The sequence below is a fragment of the Lonchura striata genome, chromosome Z, assembly GCF_046129695.1.
Source record: "Lonchura striata isolate bLonStr1 chromosome Z, bLonStr1.mat, whole genome shotgun sequence".
NCBI lineage: Eukaryota > Metazoa > Chordata > Aves > Passeriformes > Estrildidae > Lonchura > Lonchura striata.
The window spans coordinates 31567223-31583672 of record NC_134642.1 but is presented as its reverse complement, the minus strand read 5'-3'; the positions used below and the strand labels follow the sequence as shown (position 1 = coordinate 31583672).

At 42.3% G+C, this 16450-nt stretch overlaps 1 protein-coding gene across 1 annotated transcript in view; it reads left to right on the top strand.

The window, feature by feature from the left end:
* The first annotated feature begins 972 nt into the window (after positions 1 to 972).
* The window catches only part of IL31RA (interleukin 31 receptor A), a 33716-nt gene continuing 18238 nt past the window's right edge, over positions 973 to 16450 (top strand). The window contains exons 1-4 of the mRNA XM_077790457.1: positions 973 to 1201; positions 12560 to 12641; positions 13160 to 13456; positions 14920 to 15040. Of these exons, the coding sequence (XP_077646583.1) occupies positions 12590 to 12641; positions 13160 to 13456; positions 14920 to 15040 (470 nt within the window). The 5' untranslated portion in view covers positions 973 to 1201; positions 12560 to 12589. The remainder of the gene's footprint in view (positions 1202 to 12559; positions 12642 to 13159; positions 13457 to 14919; positions 15041 to 16450) is intronic.

Here is a 16450-nt window from a genome sequence, read left to right as displayed (position 1 = left end):
GATTTAAAAACAATAAAGCAGTTTACAATGCAGGCTTACATGGAGTTTATGGGTGATGGTGAGATGGCAACATCATTCAAAAAGGAAAGCAAATGGGCTAACTGGCTGAATCTGATGATTAGCTAAAGCGGGTGAAGGCTAATGAGTGATCTGGAAGCTGGAGTGGGTGTAGACCTTGCATGTTAAAATAGCCTGAAAGAACCTGAGCTGCACAAGTCATGGAAGTTGAAACTAGTCAATCTACAGCTTCTGTTGTGTGTGACACTAGTGCAGGATAAAAACTTGCTGTCTGTAATGTGTCTCTTCCTGAATTAGGGCCAAGGTCTCTTGATGTACTGATGGCGTAAAATTCATTATCTGTCCTTGAAGAGTGTCTGCGTAGCAACGACTGTCAGTGCTTAGTTAGGAGGTACATTAACTAGGGACTTTGGATTTCCATTTACTAACTTCACAGCGTCTTAATTGTAAAGTTCCTTCTGATTTACAGTCCCGTTGCTGCAGTCAGTTATGTTGCTGACGGCTACAGTCTTCTTCCAAGCCATTAAGTGGAATACATTTGTTACTTTTAAAAGGGATCGCCATCTGATTTATTCCCCATGCCCTAATGATGCATGAGGTACTTTAGCGTGACTGCTCCTCAGCGGTGGCTGGTACCCAACACCCTTGTTTCGCTGCGCGTGTTTGCGCTATCTGAAGACCCTCTGGCTTGGTTCACCGGCACCAAAACGCCGCAGCGCACACCGGCGCCCGGCCGGCCGAAGGAGCGGCGAGGCTGCCGCGGGCGCGCCTCGCGGCGGGTGCGGCGGCGGGGCTGCGTCCCGCTCCGCCCCGGGCCCGGGCTGGGGGCCGGGCGGGGCCGGGCGGGGCCGGGCGGGGCCGGGCAGGCTGCGGAGGGGCCAGGCGGGGCCGGGCGGGGCCGGGCGGGCTGCGGAGGGGCCGGCGGTGGCTCCGGGGGCGGGCGCCTGTCGGGGCTCCGCGCAGGGCAGAGCATCTGGCCGCGGGCGGCCGGCGCCCTGCGGGCAGCTGGAGCGGAGTCCGGCACCGCTAGACCTGCGGCGGGGGTGGGGGGTTCTGGTCTTCAGAATTACAGGAAAAAGCGTAACTTGTGCTCAGCCGTGCAACTTCCTTTTTTTGTCCTTCCCTTCGCGGTCGCGGGGAGGCAGAGGCTCCTGTTGAAACAAGCGCCCGTTCTGCGGCTGAGGTAAGTGAAAAAGACATTTTCAGCAGAGGCGTCTCTGCTTATTTTCATTTATATAAAGTCTGGAAGAGTCCCACGCTTTAGTTCATATAACTTCCCCGGACTGTTACTGGTGTGGATCTCTAGCAGCAAAACTTGCTTGCGTTCGCATCTCTCCAGGCGGTCGTCCCAGGCTTGGGGCAGGACGTGCTTCTGTGTCTCTTCAGGCCAAAAAAGATCCTTTTGGTTTCTTTCAAGTCTGTGAGATAGTAAGAATTGAAACTTTCTGTTTAACTCATTGCATTTGTCTCATTTTGTAAAGAATGCAATACAGATGCTTGGCAGTCGTTTGCCTTCTGTGTGTAATGGTTAAGAATCAGTTCTCAAAATGTTTCCAATCCAGTCATCAAAGGAAGGAAAAGCTCTTACTTAATTGCTCTCTGCTCAATTTGTATTCACTCTGATTTTCTCGAAGTGATGAATCAGACGTAAATGTACTGGCCCCAGGTTTCTTCAATGTTTTCAATTTCTGCCTTCTGAGAAAAAGTATTTTTCCAATGTGTTTGTGTACTGCCCATCATGAATATCATCTTCACGCACTCATGCTTAAACTGGGGAAGTGTCACTTACCTTCTCACCTGCAATGGATTGCATTACTTGCCTTTTGGGAGTAGAGGATCTGGAGCACAAGTCCTGTGAGGAGCAGCTGAGGGAGCTGGGGGTGTTTATTCTGGAGAAAAGGGGGCTCAGGGGAGACCTTATCATTCTCCACCACTGCCTGAAAGGAGGTGGTGGGATGAGGGTCAGTCTCTTTCAAGTTATAAGCAACGGACAAGGAAATTGCTGCAAGTTGTACCAGGAAAGGTTTAAATTGGATAGTAGGAAAACTTTCTTGTCAGAACAAGTTGTCAAGTACTGGAACAGGCTGCCTGGGAAAGTGGTGGAGTCATTGTCCCTGGGGGTATGTGAAAGGCTAGTAGATGTGGCACTTGGGAACATGGGTTAGTGCTGGACTTGGTAGTGCTGCTGTAGTGGTTGCACGTGATGGTTTTCTGGAACCAAAATGATTCTATGACTGTCTAAAATAGTTGAAATCCAAATTCTGGAGTCTGTGAATTAAGAAACTGATTGGGCAAGAGAATGTCTTCATGATTGAAGGAAGTTTCATGTATTGGGTGGAAGAATAGAGTGAGTGGTCAGGTCAGATTTTTCTATCAGAGGCTAATGCATAACAAAACAGGTCTCAAAAGGGATAAAAGGGAAGAAGGAAGCTTTGGGCTTATATCACAGAGGTTGCAGTATTGAAGATTAAAGATCATGATTTTTCTGGAATAATTTAAACTTAAGGAATTTTTTCATAATTTGGTGCTTGTAGGGGGTATTTTAAAATTTAAAAACACCATACTAAGAGAAATTAAAACATAAATGTGTTTAGTAGTCTTTTGAGCCTGATTTCTCACTACCATGCCATGTTTTTCCTTGCAGTTTTGACTAAGATACAAAATTATTGTTAATAAATTTTACAGCATAGATAGTAAGGAAAAGTAGGATATATAACCATTAGGAGCTGATCTAAAGCAGCAGGGTTATGGTGCAATGAGTCTGTTTTTTAATGTTTTCTAAAATACATGATTAAATCTATTTTTCAGACATTTAATATATTATATGTACAGGTATGTTTTAGGGTCATGGTCATCTTTTTTGAGTATGAAGAAAGTATGGAAGTGAAGTTTTGTGCTTTTTTTGTTCTCTTGCCTTCTCATGTGTGTGGAGCATGGTATTACCTGCACTGTGTTCTGTGTACTTCTGCTTGCAGTACTGCTGCAGTACAGGGATTATAACTATATTCTGCACTTTGAGGCTGTAGCTGATTCCATAACAGTCCAGAAACATATTTTCTTCTTCCAAAATATGTTTTATTAACATTATTTGAGTAGATGCGTGTTTTACATCTAGTTCCATTCTTAGTTCAAAAGACAAGACTGTCAAGGGTAAACTAATGCTCTGAAGTAGTAGAGAGAGTCTTCCTTCTGATCTTCTGACAGGTGTGTATTCTGTACAATACAGATTTAAGCCACCTAAATCTGACAAATGTAAAAGATTTTGATCTGGCTACCCTCTTTTCAGTGAGAGCTTTATGTTTCTTTAGAGCTCAGTGCATGGATCCTCCTACTCTGCCCATCCATTTTGCTCACCAAGACAGCTTGTTCTCCTATTTTCTCCTATTAGTATCAAGCTCATGTAGTTAAAAATTTTATTTAAATTCCAATGTAACAGTATTTTATAATATATGTATGAATATTCAGTATGCTGTTTTATAAGAAAACAAAGGCTTTCTCAAAACATGTTTTGCATCTGTAACTCCAGGATATAGTAAGCAAGATAACTATTATCAGCAGTTATTAGCAGAACTGACTTTTCCTGGTCACTATGTCCTTCAGAATTTTGGAACAAAAATATCTTATGCTTTTGTGCCTACATTGGCTGTTTAGAGACTGAAAGAGAAAAAATGGCTTTCCTGCTTTTCAGTTTCCAGTTGGTTTGAAGTTTTTAAATTAACAAGTTGTTTTACATGATGATGATTTTTTATCTTTTTTTTTTTGATGTTACTGTGTTTTTAGAACAAGTTTATGTCGTCAACAGTTAATACAGCATTTTGAGAGCCTCACCATGTGGCTCCTTCAGATATCTCTGAAAGCTTAATATCTGAATAGATATACATTGTTGGAATTTATTAACTTTAAGTGGTGTTTGTAGATTATGATACCATTAAGTTTTCTGGTAGGCCATCATAATTTAAAACACATATAGGTTTATTTTCCAGAAGAAAGTGCACCTAACACTTGTTTCAATCAAGTTCTATTTCAAGGTAAATGTATGAATCTTATTCATCCTGCTCTGAGGTTTAACTGACTATTTTTAGCTCAGTAGATACTGTGGATTATGAAATCAGTGTGGATCTTTCATCACAGAGTCTGCCATTTTTCCCATGGATGGGCTTGTAAATGCATAAGTCTGAGTTAAAGAGTTGAAAAAGCCCATTAGCTGTCCCTCAAATTTACTGCTTCTTCCATTATGTTTTCATGTTATTGTCTTCTTTGAACGATGTAGGAAAGCCTCCTTTTTCCTCTTTGGATGCTCACTGGTACTCACCTTTGGTGCAGTCCTGACCGATCATGAATTCGATGCACCCTGTTACCAAAAAAGGATGCTGAAGTATATATGTGAATCATATTCTCTTTTTCTTTCCCTCTAGGATTTGTGTAAGTGCTGATGGGTTTGAATCTTGGAATTGTGAAAACTCATGATTATTGCTTTTCCAGGTTCATTTGGCAGACCATTGCAGTTGGGTGGCCCAGTGGGCTAGAGCGGAGGCTTAGGCTCCTGTCTTTCAGCGTTTGCTGGTTGTGGATAGGGCAAGGTCTGTCTCTCCCTATGGCAGCCATCATAGGAGAGCTGTAGCAATGGATGGTAAAGACTAAATAAAAGGAGTGTCTATTCAGCTTCTTCCTTCATAGTTGTTAGAAGAGCGTGAGACTTAGTAGGAAAGAATTTCCTGTTGTCACATTCCAGCAAAGATGTTAACAATTCTTGAAGATGACTGGAACAAAGAATGGTACTGAGTGGTGCCACATCCAGTTGGCAGCTGGTTGCTAATGAGGTTCCCTAGAGCTCACTGTGGGGCTTATTCAGGATCCTTATTGCTGATCTTCACAAGGGGATCCAAGGGCACTGTCAGTCACTTTGCAGGTGAAACCAAGTTGGGCAGGAGTTGATCTGCTGGAGGGCAGGAAGGCTCTGCAGAGGATCTGGACAGGCTGCATCAATGGGCTGAGGCCAGTGCTGTGAGGTTCAACAAGGCCAAGTGCCAGGTCCTGCCCTTGGGTCACAACAGCCCCAGGCAGTGCCACAGGCTGGGACAGAGTGGCTGGAAAGGACCTGGGGGTGCTGGTGAGAGCAGCTGGACATGAGCCAGGGGGTGCCCAGGTGGCCAAGAAGGCCAATGGCATCCTGGCCTGGATCAGCAATGGTGTGGCAGCAGGACCAGGGCAGGGATTGTCCCCCTGTGCTGGGCACTGTGCACCTTGTGTCCACAGATATGTTGCAAGGAAGAGAAAGGTTAGGCCCTCTTCAAAAGAAAATGGGAGACATAGATAACCTGGGCAAAGAGAAGGCTGAGGTTCTCAACAACCTCTGTGCCTCAGTCTTCAACAGCAAAGTTCGAGCATGTCAATCAAGTCAAGAAAGGCAAATGCAGAGAAGAATGAAGACCCTAAACCCACTGTAGGAGAGGATCAAGTCTGAGACCATCTAAGAAACCTGAATATGCACAAATCCATGGGATGCAATAAGTTTCATCTGTGGGTCCTGAGGGAGATGGCAGAAGAAGTTGCTAAACCATTATACATAATTTTTGAAAAATTGTGGCTGTCAAATGAAGTCCCTGATGACTGAAAAAAGGGAACTAAAACCCCCATTTTAAGAAAGGGGCATGCAGAAGCCCTGTGGAACTACAGACCAGTCAGTCTCTCCTCTGTGCCAGGAAAGGTCATGGAGCAGAGTCTCCTGAAACTATGCTAAGGCACATGGAAAACAAGGAGGTGATTGGTGACAGCCAACATGGCTTTACTAAGGGCAAACCATATGTGGCAAATTTGGTGGTCTTCTATGATGGGGTGCTGCAGCTTTGGTGGACAAGGGCAGAGCAACTCCAGTTGTCTACCTGGAGTCAAGCAAAGAATTTGATACTGTCCCACTTGCCTTCCTTTTCTCTATGTTGGAGAGATATGGATTTAGTGGATGGACCACTATGGATAAAGAACTGGCTGGATGGCCACAGACAAAGAGTTATGGTCAATAGCTCCTTGTCCACATGGAGACCAGTGACGAGTGGTGTCCCTCAGAGATCAGTCCTGGGGCCAATACTGTTCCACACCTTTGTCAGTGATGTGGACAGTGGGACCGAGGGCAGTCTCAGCGAGTGTGCTGATGATACTGAGCTGGGTGGGGCAGTTGATACAGGGGTGGGAAGGGACATCCACAGGGGCCTGTACAGGCTTGAGAGGTGGGGCCATGCAAACCTCAGGGAGTTCAGCAAGGCCAAGTGCAAGGTCCTACACATGCATTGGGGCAGTCCCAGACACACTCACAGGGCAGAGAAGTGATTGAGAGCAGCCCTGTGGGGAAGGACTTGGGGGTGAGGCTGATGAAACACTCACCATGAGCCTGCAGTGAGAGCTCCCAGCCCAGAAAGCCAAGGGAGTCCTGGGCTGCATCCAAAGCAGCTTTGGCCAGTGCACTGAGTGAGGGATTCCATCCCTCTGCTCTGTTCTGCTGAGACCCCACTGGAGCACTCCATCCAGCCCTGGGGTCCCAGCACGATGACAAGGAGTTGTTAAAACAAGTCTGGAGGAGGGCCAGGAGGTTGGTAAGAGGCTGGAGTTCCCTGCTGTGAGGCTAGGCTGAGCAAGTTTGGGCTCTTCAGCCTGGCGAAGAGAGGATTGTGAGGAGACCTCACAGACACCTTCCAGTATCTGAAGGGGCCCACAGGGAAGCTGGAGAGGGATTCTCTGGCAGGAACTGGAGAGACAGGGCAAGGAGGAATGGGTACACACTGAAAGAGGGAAATTTAGATTAGATATTAGGAGGAAATTCTTTACTGTGGGGGTGGTGGGTTGCTCAGGGATGTTGTGGATGCCCCATCCCTGGAAGTGTTTGAGGCCAATTTGGATAAGGCCTTGAGCAACCTGGTCAACTGGGAGGTGTCCCTGGATGTGGAAAAGAGGGTTAGGATTAGATGGTCTTTAAGATCCCTTCCAACCCTTAACATTCTGTGATTCAATGACTCCATGACATGCCGTCTTTACATTTATAGATGTGGCATGTTCTTTATTCTCGGTATAACATTTACACTGTATACAGAGACATGTAGTTCATATAGTTAAAAGCAATCCTAGAATAGGATCTGAATGGAAAAAGGTTTCATGCCCTGAAATGGGGAAGAAGGGCAATTAATAAATGGTCTTAAATACAATATGGGGAAAAGTCTTGCTTTGATGATTTTTTTAATCGCTCGAAGAAGATGGCTTTTATAGGCATCTTTAAGTGAAACACTTTATGCACATATGGTGTAATTTTTGCTCAGGCACGTCCTTTGATCACTTTTACATATACAACCTCTTCAGTAAGTAGCCAAAGAGCTATTTTATCACATATCATATATCAGTGTCCTGACAAGCACATAAGATTTGAGCATCATTGTGACGTGCTAAGTCACTACCTTGGCTTCTGACAAGTAGTAACTACCAGCTGCCATGCCAAATAAACAGCTGCTAATTGATACTGGACAAAGTATAAGCAAGAGGATTGAACCAAACGAACAGCTCACATCTGGGAAAAGTCATGGAGGTCTCTCTCCCCAGTTATCTCCTCTGTTTCATCAACTCATATACCTTACATTTATTTACATTTGCTAATGTAGTACAAAAACTTCTTTTTCCTAGTCTTCTGCTACTTTGGCAAGTGGAAGTGACTTATTTTATGGCTGAGTACTAGAGAAGAACTAGAAGAGAGGGAAAAGGTACAGAATGGATACAGGATGAGGAGCACCCACTGAGTGTGGACAGAATCTTAGACTATTTAAGCTTTCTGGTGTGCATGTGAAACTAGAAGTTTTCAAAGGCTTCTAACTTGACATTGCAGCTGGCTTGGTCATGCCTGTTCTTGCAGTTCTGTACTCCACTGTGATGGGATATGTCATGATATGTGGTATTTTCAGCTTAAGCATTATTCAAAAATATTTTCATGATTTGCCAATGCTTCTGAGTTTCATTTCCTTCCTAAAAAATGTATGGCATTGCTGGAGCTAGTTAAAGGAATGTGATAAAAAAATTGTTTCCTTTATTCTTGGAAAGAGCTGAACTATTTTGACTGAAATGAGGCCTCTTCTCTCTCATAACCCCTCAAAAATAGCAAATCTGCACGTAGTATATCAGCAGAAGCTTTATCTCTTATGGGGAATAAACAAGGAGTTAGAGACACACATGTGCCTGCAGGGCTGTGATCTTCTTGTCTCAGTGGAGATGTGGTGGGATGGTTCCTGGGCTGAAGTGCTGGAATGGAAGGATACAGGTTCTTAAGGAAGGACAGGCAGATGAGGAGACGGTGTCACCTTCTCTGTCCGTGACCATCTGGGGTGCACAGTGCTCTGCCTCACATGGGTGAGGAGCTGACAGACAGGACATGGGTCAGGGTTAAAGGGAGGGCAGGGACAGAGGATAGGGGACATTGCAGTGGAGGTCTGCTACAGGCCACCTGACCAGGAGGGCTGAGCAGATGAGACTCTCTACAGACAGATATGAGCAGCATTGTGCTCATAAACCCTGGTGTTCATATGAGTCTTCAACCTTGCCAGTATCTGTTGGAGGGGCAACAAAGCTGAGCATAGGCAATCCAAGAGATTTTTGGAATGTGATAGTGGTGACTTCTTTCTCTAAGTGACAGTGGAGTCAATGAGGAGAAGTGCTGTGATGGACTGTGTTGTCACCAGCAAGGAAGGGTTAGTGGAAAGGTGAAGCTCAGGGGTAATCTTGGCTGCCATGACTGTGAAATGCTGGAATTTGATGTCCTTAGGGCAGCAAGGACAATAGGCTCATTATCCTGGAGTGGAGCAGACTTCAGCCTCTTCAAGAACCTGCTTGGTAGAATACCATAGGATAAAGATCTGGAGGGAAGAGAGGCCAAGAGAGCTGGATCATCATTCTAAGATCATCTTCCTCAAGCTCAGGATTGATGCATTCCAACAAAGAAGTTGGTCAGAAACACTGGGAGGGCTGCTTGGATGAGCTCAAACACATAAAGTAGGTGTGTACAGGGTGGAAGCAGGGACAGGTAGCCTGGGAGGAATACAAAGAGCAGTCAGGGATCTGGTTAAGAAAGCTAAAATTCCTGATAGAATTAAATCTGGTCAGAGACATCAAGGGCAATGAGAAAAGTTTCTGGTGTTGTGCTGGTACAGAAAACTTGGAACAACTGCTTTTTTTTTTTATTGCAATCAATAGTGTAATTAATTTTTACTTCTTTGAGAACAAGAACATACACCCTACATGAATAAGTAGTAATATATTCTCTTTATTTACTGGCTTTGTTTCTTGCTAGTACACATCTTGAAACTGTTGTATTTTAGGAGTACGTCGCTGGGCAAACTCCTCCTCATTTTTGTTTGTATCCCACGTCCTTTTCATTTTTTTTCCTGTTTTTTACTATCATAGCCTTAAAATATATAAAATTCTTCCCAAGACAAACTTAAAATAATATTTAAGTTGATTTCTGACAGGAAACCAAGCTTAATGCATTGTTTTTACCATGTTTTCCTCTTTTAGATTACTGTAAAGTTTAATTTTTCTGGAAATCTAAGTTTTTGTGGGAAGAACAATAATATAGGGCATAGCCCCTACTGCCTCTATGACACTTAGATCTCTGTCCAGTGACCTGGTGCACTCCTGCTTCCTGCATTATCTGAACCTGTGAGAGGATGAGATCCTTTACACAGCTACTGCTGTGCCTGTTTTAGGGAGATAGTACTTGCCTCCCACCTGGGGCCCTCCTGAGACACAGGTTTGATGGAGAGCTGAAATTCCAGACAAATCTGAAAACCTAATGTGAAAATGGATCCAGCTAGCTGCAAAATACTAATGCCCAGCTGTTGTTTATGAGCATAGTAATTAGACCTACTTGTCCAGGAAGTAGGAATACTGAGCTCTAGGCCCTCATGTGGTGAAGGGGGCACCTCTATTTTTTACAGGCAAATCTTCCACTTACTAGCCAAAGGAGTAGTGTGGGTTGCCATTCATGCTGGAGTTGGGTCACTTTACAGGTGGGTTCTTACAGATAAGTTGATGAAGTGTGGGCTGGATGAGCAGTGAGGTGAATTGAAAACTGGCTTAAAAAATGGACCCACAGGGTGGTGATCAGTGGTGAAGTCCATCTGGAGGCCAGTCACTGGTGATGTACCCCAGTGGGCAATACTGGATCCAGTCTTGTTCAACATGCTCATTAATGTTGTGTGTTAGAATGCTCTGACAGAGCCTCCCTTCAGTGAGTTTGCTGATGACAGCAAAACTGGAAGGAGTGACTAATTAGCTGGAAAGTTCAGCTACTGTCCACAGTGACCTTGCTGGAGAAATGGGCTGGCAGGGACTACATGAAGTTCCGTAAGGAGAAGTGCCAAATCCTTTATCTGGGAAGGTTCAACCCCAGACAGCAGTACAGGGGCCTGGCCAGGTGGAGGGCAGCTTTGCAGAAAATGCTCTGGCGGTCCCTGACACCCAGTAGAGCATGAGCCAGCAATGTGCCCTTGTGACAAAGAATGCTGATTTCCTGAACTGTGTTAGGACTGAAACCAACAGGTCAAGTGAGGTGATCCCGTCCCTCTGTTCAGCACTGCTGAGCCCATGCTTTAGTCCAGTTCTGGACTCCCGATAGCAAGAGAGACATGGACATACCAGAGAGAGTTTGGGGAACAGCTGCAATGACCATTAATGCATTGGAGCATCTGCCATATGGAAGCTGGAACTATTCAGCTTGGAGAAGAGAAAGCTCAGAGGATGCCGCGCTTCCTCGTCCCCAGGTGCCCTTGGATCTTCAACTCTAGCCCCGGCTAGCTCAACCCTGGGGCGAGTAACGGGCAGAGAGGCGCCTCCCGCTGCTCCCTTAACAGGGGTTTGGGAGGCGTCCTGTGGGTCCGGATTTAGTCGCTGGCGAGGCCTCGGCAAGGATGGAAAAGCCGGAACCAGCTTGGGGTAAAAACCTTCTTTATTAATGGGCCAACGTGGCCAAACGTGGAGAAGTAACACCAACAAGCTGGAACCCTGAGTGGGGTTTGGAACAGACTTTTATGGGGTATAGGAGGGGAATGGGAGTGGTGGATCATGAGGGAGGAACTAATGGGAAGCTGGGAAGGGAGTGGCTCCAAGGTGGGGTGATTCTGCCCGGTCCAATGGGGAAGGGGCATGGGAGTGGCCCCAGGCCCTCGTCCAATCACTCGGTGCCCTGAGGAGAAGTTTCTGGATAGGGGGGAAGGAACACCGAGTGACGGACAAGGCACCTGGGAGGGGACAGGGGAGTGACACAGCACTCTTAGGCTGGATTGACAGGGGCTGGCAAGGCGGGAAAGGAGGACCAGGCGGGAAAACAGAACAGAAGGATGTACCAACTCAACAATAGGGGGGAAACAGGGACAAACCATTGGGGAAATACAAATATATAAAACCGTACATAAAATATATAAAAAACGCACCACCACAAGAGGAGGTCTCATCAGTACCTGAAGAGAGGGTGCAAAGAGCCAGAATCCTCCTGGACCAGAGGCAGTGGGCACAAGCTGAAACACAGGAGGTTCCTTCTGAACATCAAGAAATACTTTTTTTGCTGTGAGAGTGAGTGAGTACTGGAGCAGGTTATGCAGGGAATTTGTGAACCCTCCATCAAGGGAGATCTTCAAAAGCTGTCTGGACATAGTCCTGGGGAGGTGGCCCTAGGAGGCCCTGTGTAAGTTTGGATCAGATAGTCTGTAGGGGTCCCTTCCAGACAAACATTCTGTGATTCTTTAAGTGCTAAAAGCAGCACTTGAGGCAAGGAGAGTGTTGGATTTTTGTAATCTTTTCATATGGAACTCTAGATTCTTGAAGGAACCTTGTCCTTTTGGAAGAAATCCATCTACTACTTTGCTTTCCTCCTCCTTAACCTGTCTGAAGTTCACAGTAGTTCAGTAGTTCTTTTCTTCAAAAAGAAAGGCAAAGAGAGGTGCCTTCCTTTATCTTGGCAGACTGCACTCAGGTCTGCTGCCAGGGGCAAACTGGGAAAAATCCAATATGAATTCACCCTCTTTTGGATCAAAGGTGACCTGGACTGTTGTCCCCTTCCTGAACAATTTCTTTACTAGGTGGTGATGAACAAGATAGGCAGATCATTCCTTCTCCTGCAAGAGCCTTCATTTTCAGAAGAATTCACTAGATAAATCTGCTTAGAAAATACTAGGCAGGCTGAATGTCAAGTGAATGGAGATATATTGCTTACCAGTTACTTACATGATCCTTGGAAGATTAAACACATGCGTGGATTGGATTGCCCTCAGCAGTGTTTTAGGCACACTTATCTTTCTATTTTCTATCAGAAATGTATGCAGTTTGTCTTAGTAAAACTGCATCAAATTTCTCCGTTGTTCAGGAAAGCAACCCTTCAACAAAGCAATACTTAATTTGAATACAAGTGAGGAAAGCTGAATAACATTATTAACTCTGACACAAATGCTAACAAAGTATTAAAAGGGCATCTTTAATATTAAAAATTAAAAATGTAATTTTAATTTTTATTTTATGACAGCATTTTCTGGCCATACTTATTGAGAAGGAAATGTTCAGAAATTTGATTTGGATGTTTGTCCTGTCCTGCAGCTCTGTGGCAGGTATGTTTCTGGATTATTAGCATGTGTCTTGCCATAAGAAAAGGTAATATTCTCCAAATGAAATTTTGAAGAGTTCTGAAATATATTGCAGCTTATTGTAAATTTTAGCCTTACTGGTTTAACATATTTTTGGATATCATAAGTAGTAATGATAAACGCATGTAAATTACATGCATATTTTTTACAGATACAAGTGTTTTAGAAAAACAGGCTTAAAGTACAAGACTTTATTTTCTTCATTTAGGGCCATTAAAAAAGTATCTGAGTGGAAACTTCCTCATTATTTCTGTGAAGTTGTTGAAATATCACTTTAATGTTAAACCTATTGTAATACAATAATTAATGTGAACTGCATTTTAAACAGGAATGTCTGATTTGAATAACTAACTGGGCATTTTATTTGAATTCTGTATGAAAAAATTAATTAAATTATCTGTAGACAACAAAACAACTTACCACTTTTCCACTGGTATTTTAAGAGGAATATGGCTATGTGATGTCTTTGATTTTATTTTTAGATGAAAACTCTATCAGAGGTGCTGACATTTTCCCTTCATCTCCTGAAATTGAAAGAGGATCCTCCCTGGAACTATCCTGTGTTCTTAGAAAGAGCTACATGCCACAGAGAAATGCAAGCCACATCATCTGGAAATTGAATGATGAATTGATTGCTCCAGAAAACTATAACATTGTGAATGAGACTGTATGTAATATAACCATCCATAATTTCACTTACAGCACAGCTTATGTGAAATGTTTCATGAAGTACTTGGACAAGGAACTACCTTTAGTTCACACAGAAGTTAAATCTGGCTGTAAGTAGAAAGGCAGAAAAAAAATATTTTTTTAACAATTTACTATAATAATTTTACTTTTAAAACAGCTAGTTTTGGTTGTGTTATTTTAAAACACATGTATTTAAGTATATATATACACATACATATATATGCACTCATATGGGGTTTTTTTCCTGAAAAAAAACCATGAAATTACCAACATTCCTTACTGATACAAGTCTGTAACATTTTTGACCCTGACTATTGTCCAGCTGAAGTTTTCTGTTGAGTTCCAAAAGTAGTGGGTCTGTTCCTCTGTTCCTTCTTTCTAATCTAGGCAACTTCAGCTTTTTCCAGAGAGGATTTCCTTTCTAATCCTCTCTTCTAAAGAAATTGTAATTACACTTTCTTATGCAGAACACTAAAATATGTATATGAATTCTCTAATTTATTGAACAGATTAAGTCCAGAGTATATGAACATATGCCTGGGGGTCCCATTCTAATAAAGAAGCAATAAAAGCAAAACATCTGTGGAAAAAAATCCAGCAAAAGGTCTTGCATGTCTGCAAAGCTTAATGTGCTGTAAGCTTGTTGATAAAAGAAAGATCTTTTGACAGTTCTATTAGATGGGACAGAAAAATACTGTTTTGAAAAGAGGGCTTTGTGAACCAGTTGATTTCACTGGACACAGTTCTCTTCTACTCCAGTTTCTTCTAACAGTGAAGAAATTGAGCAGTAACAAAAAAGTCGTACAAAGTGTTACATTTTTATGGATGACTTCAGACTATAGAGATTGCAGAAGATTGCTTCCTTTGTGCTATCTTGCTTGTAAGATAAAGAGAAATTAGTAATTAGTAATCTCTTTGGGTCACACAGATCTGTTTCCCAGGAACTTGTCCTCTGCACTCTTTAGGCTGTGCATGTTTTTCAGATTTGGGTTTTTCATAGAGTAAACAATTAGATATTCTGGGAGAGAACCAAAAAGATAAAAGAGTTCTGTCTGTCAGAGAATGTAGTTTGGTGGTTTTTTTTTTTGTTGGTTTTTTTTTTTTTTTGTTTTTTTTTTTTTTTTGTTTTTTTTTTTGTTTTTTTTTTTGGGAGGGGTGCTTTTGCTGTTTTTTTGTTTTCCTCTTACTTTCTGGACTCACCTTAAACTACAGGTGTGTTGCAGAGGGGAGATAGGGTGTGCGTACGCTTAGATGTTCAAGACAGTGTATGCAATGGTTTGATATATGATAGTTAGAGTTACTGCCTTTAGGCACACTTAGTAAAGTATTTCTGAGAAATAGTTAGAGAAAATCATGCTGTCTCCTCAGGGTAAGAAAGAGGGGTTTTGACTTTTGTTTTGTGAGGAGTTCTGAGGGCAGTGAGGGATGATAAAATGAAGCGCTATGAGGACACTGAATAAGGTTTGCTTTAATTGCTTTTTGACCAACAAAATCAGGTGTACATAAAGTTACTTATTTTTACTGGATTTTTTTTTAACCTTTGTCACTGTAGTTCGTCCAGACATGCCAGAAAATATTTCCTGCATTTATTTCTATGATGTTAACCTTACTTGTACCTGGAATGCAGGAAGAGAAACAAGTTTTACAACAAACTATACTCTTTACCGAAAACTGTAAGTACTAGATATACTGGGCACTGGGGTGTGGCAACCAGATCTCTTCCTCTCTCATCCTGACTTCTGTTTAAAGAAAACTTGAAATTGTCATGGAAATTGGAGTCTTGGCATTTCTCAATAATTTTAATTGATTAATTCAGGGTTGGTAATTGTTGAAAATACTTGTAGTCTGATATCTTTTTAGTGTGCTATATAAAGGAAATAAGCATTCTTAACCAATATTCAGTAGATAAATATTTATATCAGAGCTGATATTCACTTGTTCTTTCAAGTAACACTACTAATAAGATTGAAAGTTTAGTGACCATATGCACAAATGGTGAATGAAGGCATTTTATGGGAGAGTTTCCCAGAAACTTTCTATGTAATGAACTAACCTCACTTTGGGGGCGTAAAAAATATTGCTTCCTCATCTACTTTTAAAAATTCCCATCAAAATTCATTAAGCCACTGCTTTACTGCAGTATTCTGCTTGACTCCAGTAGCTTTTAACCTAATAACCCTTGGAGTCATAAAGTTTCAGTCAAAAAATCCAGAGTTGTCCTTTTATATTGTTTGGGGATTTCTATTTACAAATACAAATTATGTGGTCTCATGCTTTCCAGTGTAGAAGCACAGATACTTTCAGATAATTTCAGTTAGATTTTAAATGTTGGTCAGGAGCTTGCTTTTTCATAAATGGCTGTGAAAATGGTGAAACCAGTGTTGTCCCAAGGCAGATCTCAGATAGGATTTTGAAGGTGATAGTACAGATTTGTTCCAATACACTTGTCAACCTGTCCTTTATAGTGCTGCTTCTAGTAGTGCCAAGACCCCAGGTAACATTGTTTCATGAAGAGACTTCTAAAATCCCTAAAGTTATTCTTAAGAATGGGAAGGAATTCAGATTCTGGAGGGTACTTTTTCATATTGTACTAGTGTAGAGTGTCTTTGTCTCTTTGTAATTTAAATTGTAGGGTAGGAAAACCTTTTTAATTTTATTTCCATTTTAGCTTTGACATTTTAAGCCTCCATCTTTTTAATGTGGAACTTTCTAACTACTTCAGGTGTTTCTATATTTTATAACTTAGCTGCATTTAAAACACCCATTGAATCACTTCAGTATTATTCATTCCTGTATAAACACAGACTTTTTATTAACCACAAAGTGAATTTGATTGCAGAACTGTTTTCAGGCAAATATAAACACAAGTTTTAATCCAGGTATCTCCCTAGCTGAGTTTAGCATGTGACTACAAAAGCACTGGTACAAGGGGACAGGGACATTAGGAAAGGGTATTTGTTTGCGCAAACATGTAGTCTAAAAATGTTCACTGGTAAAAAAGTCTTGCAACCTTAAAGATATATAAATAATGGCCTAACAATTTGTTTGAATGATTCTAAGAAAGTACTCTAGTTTTTAACTGC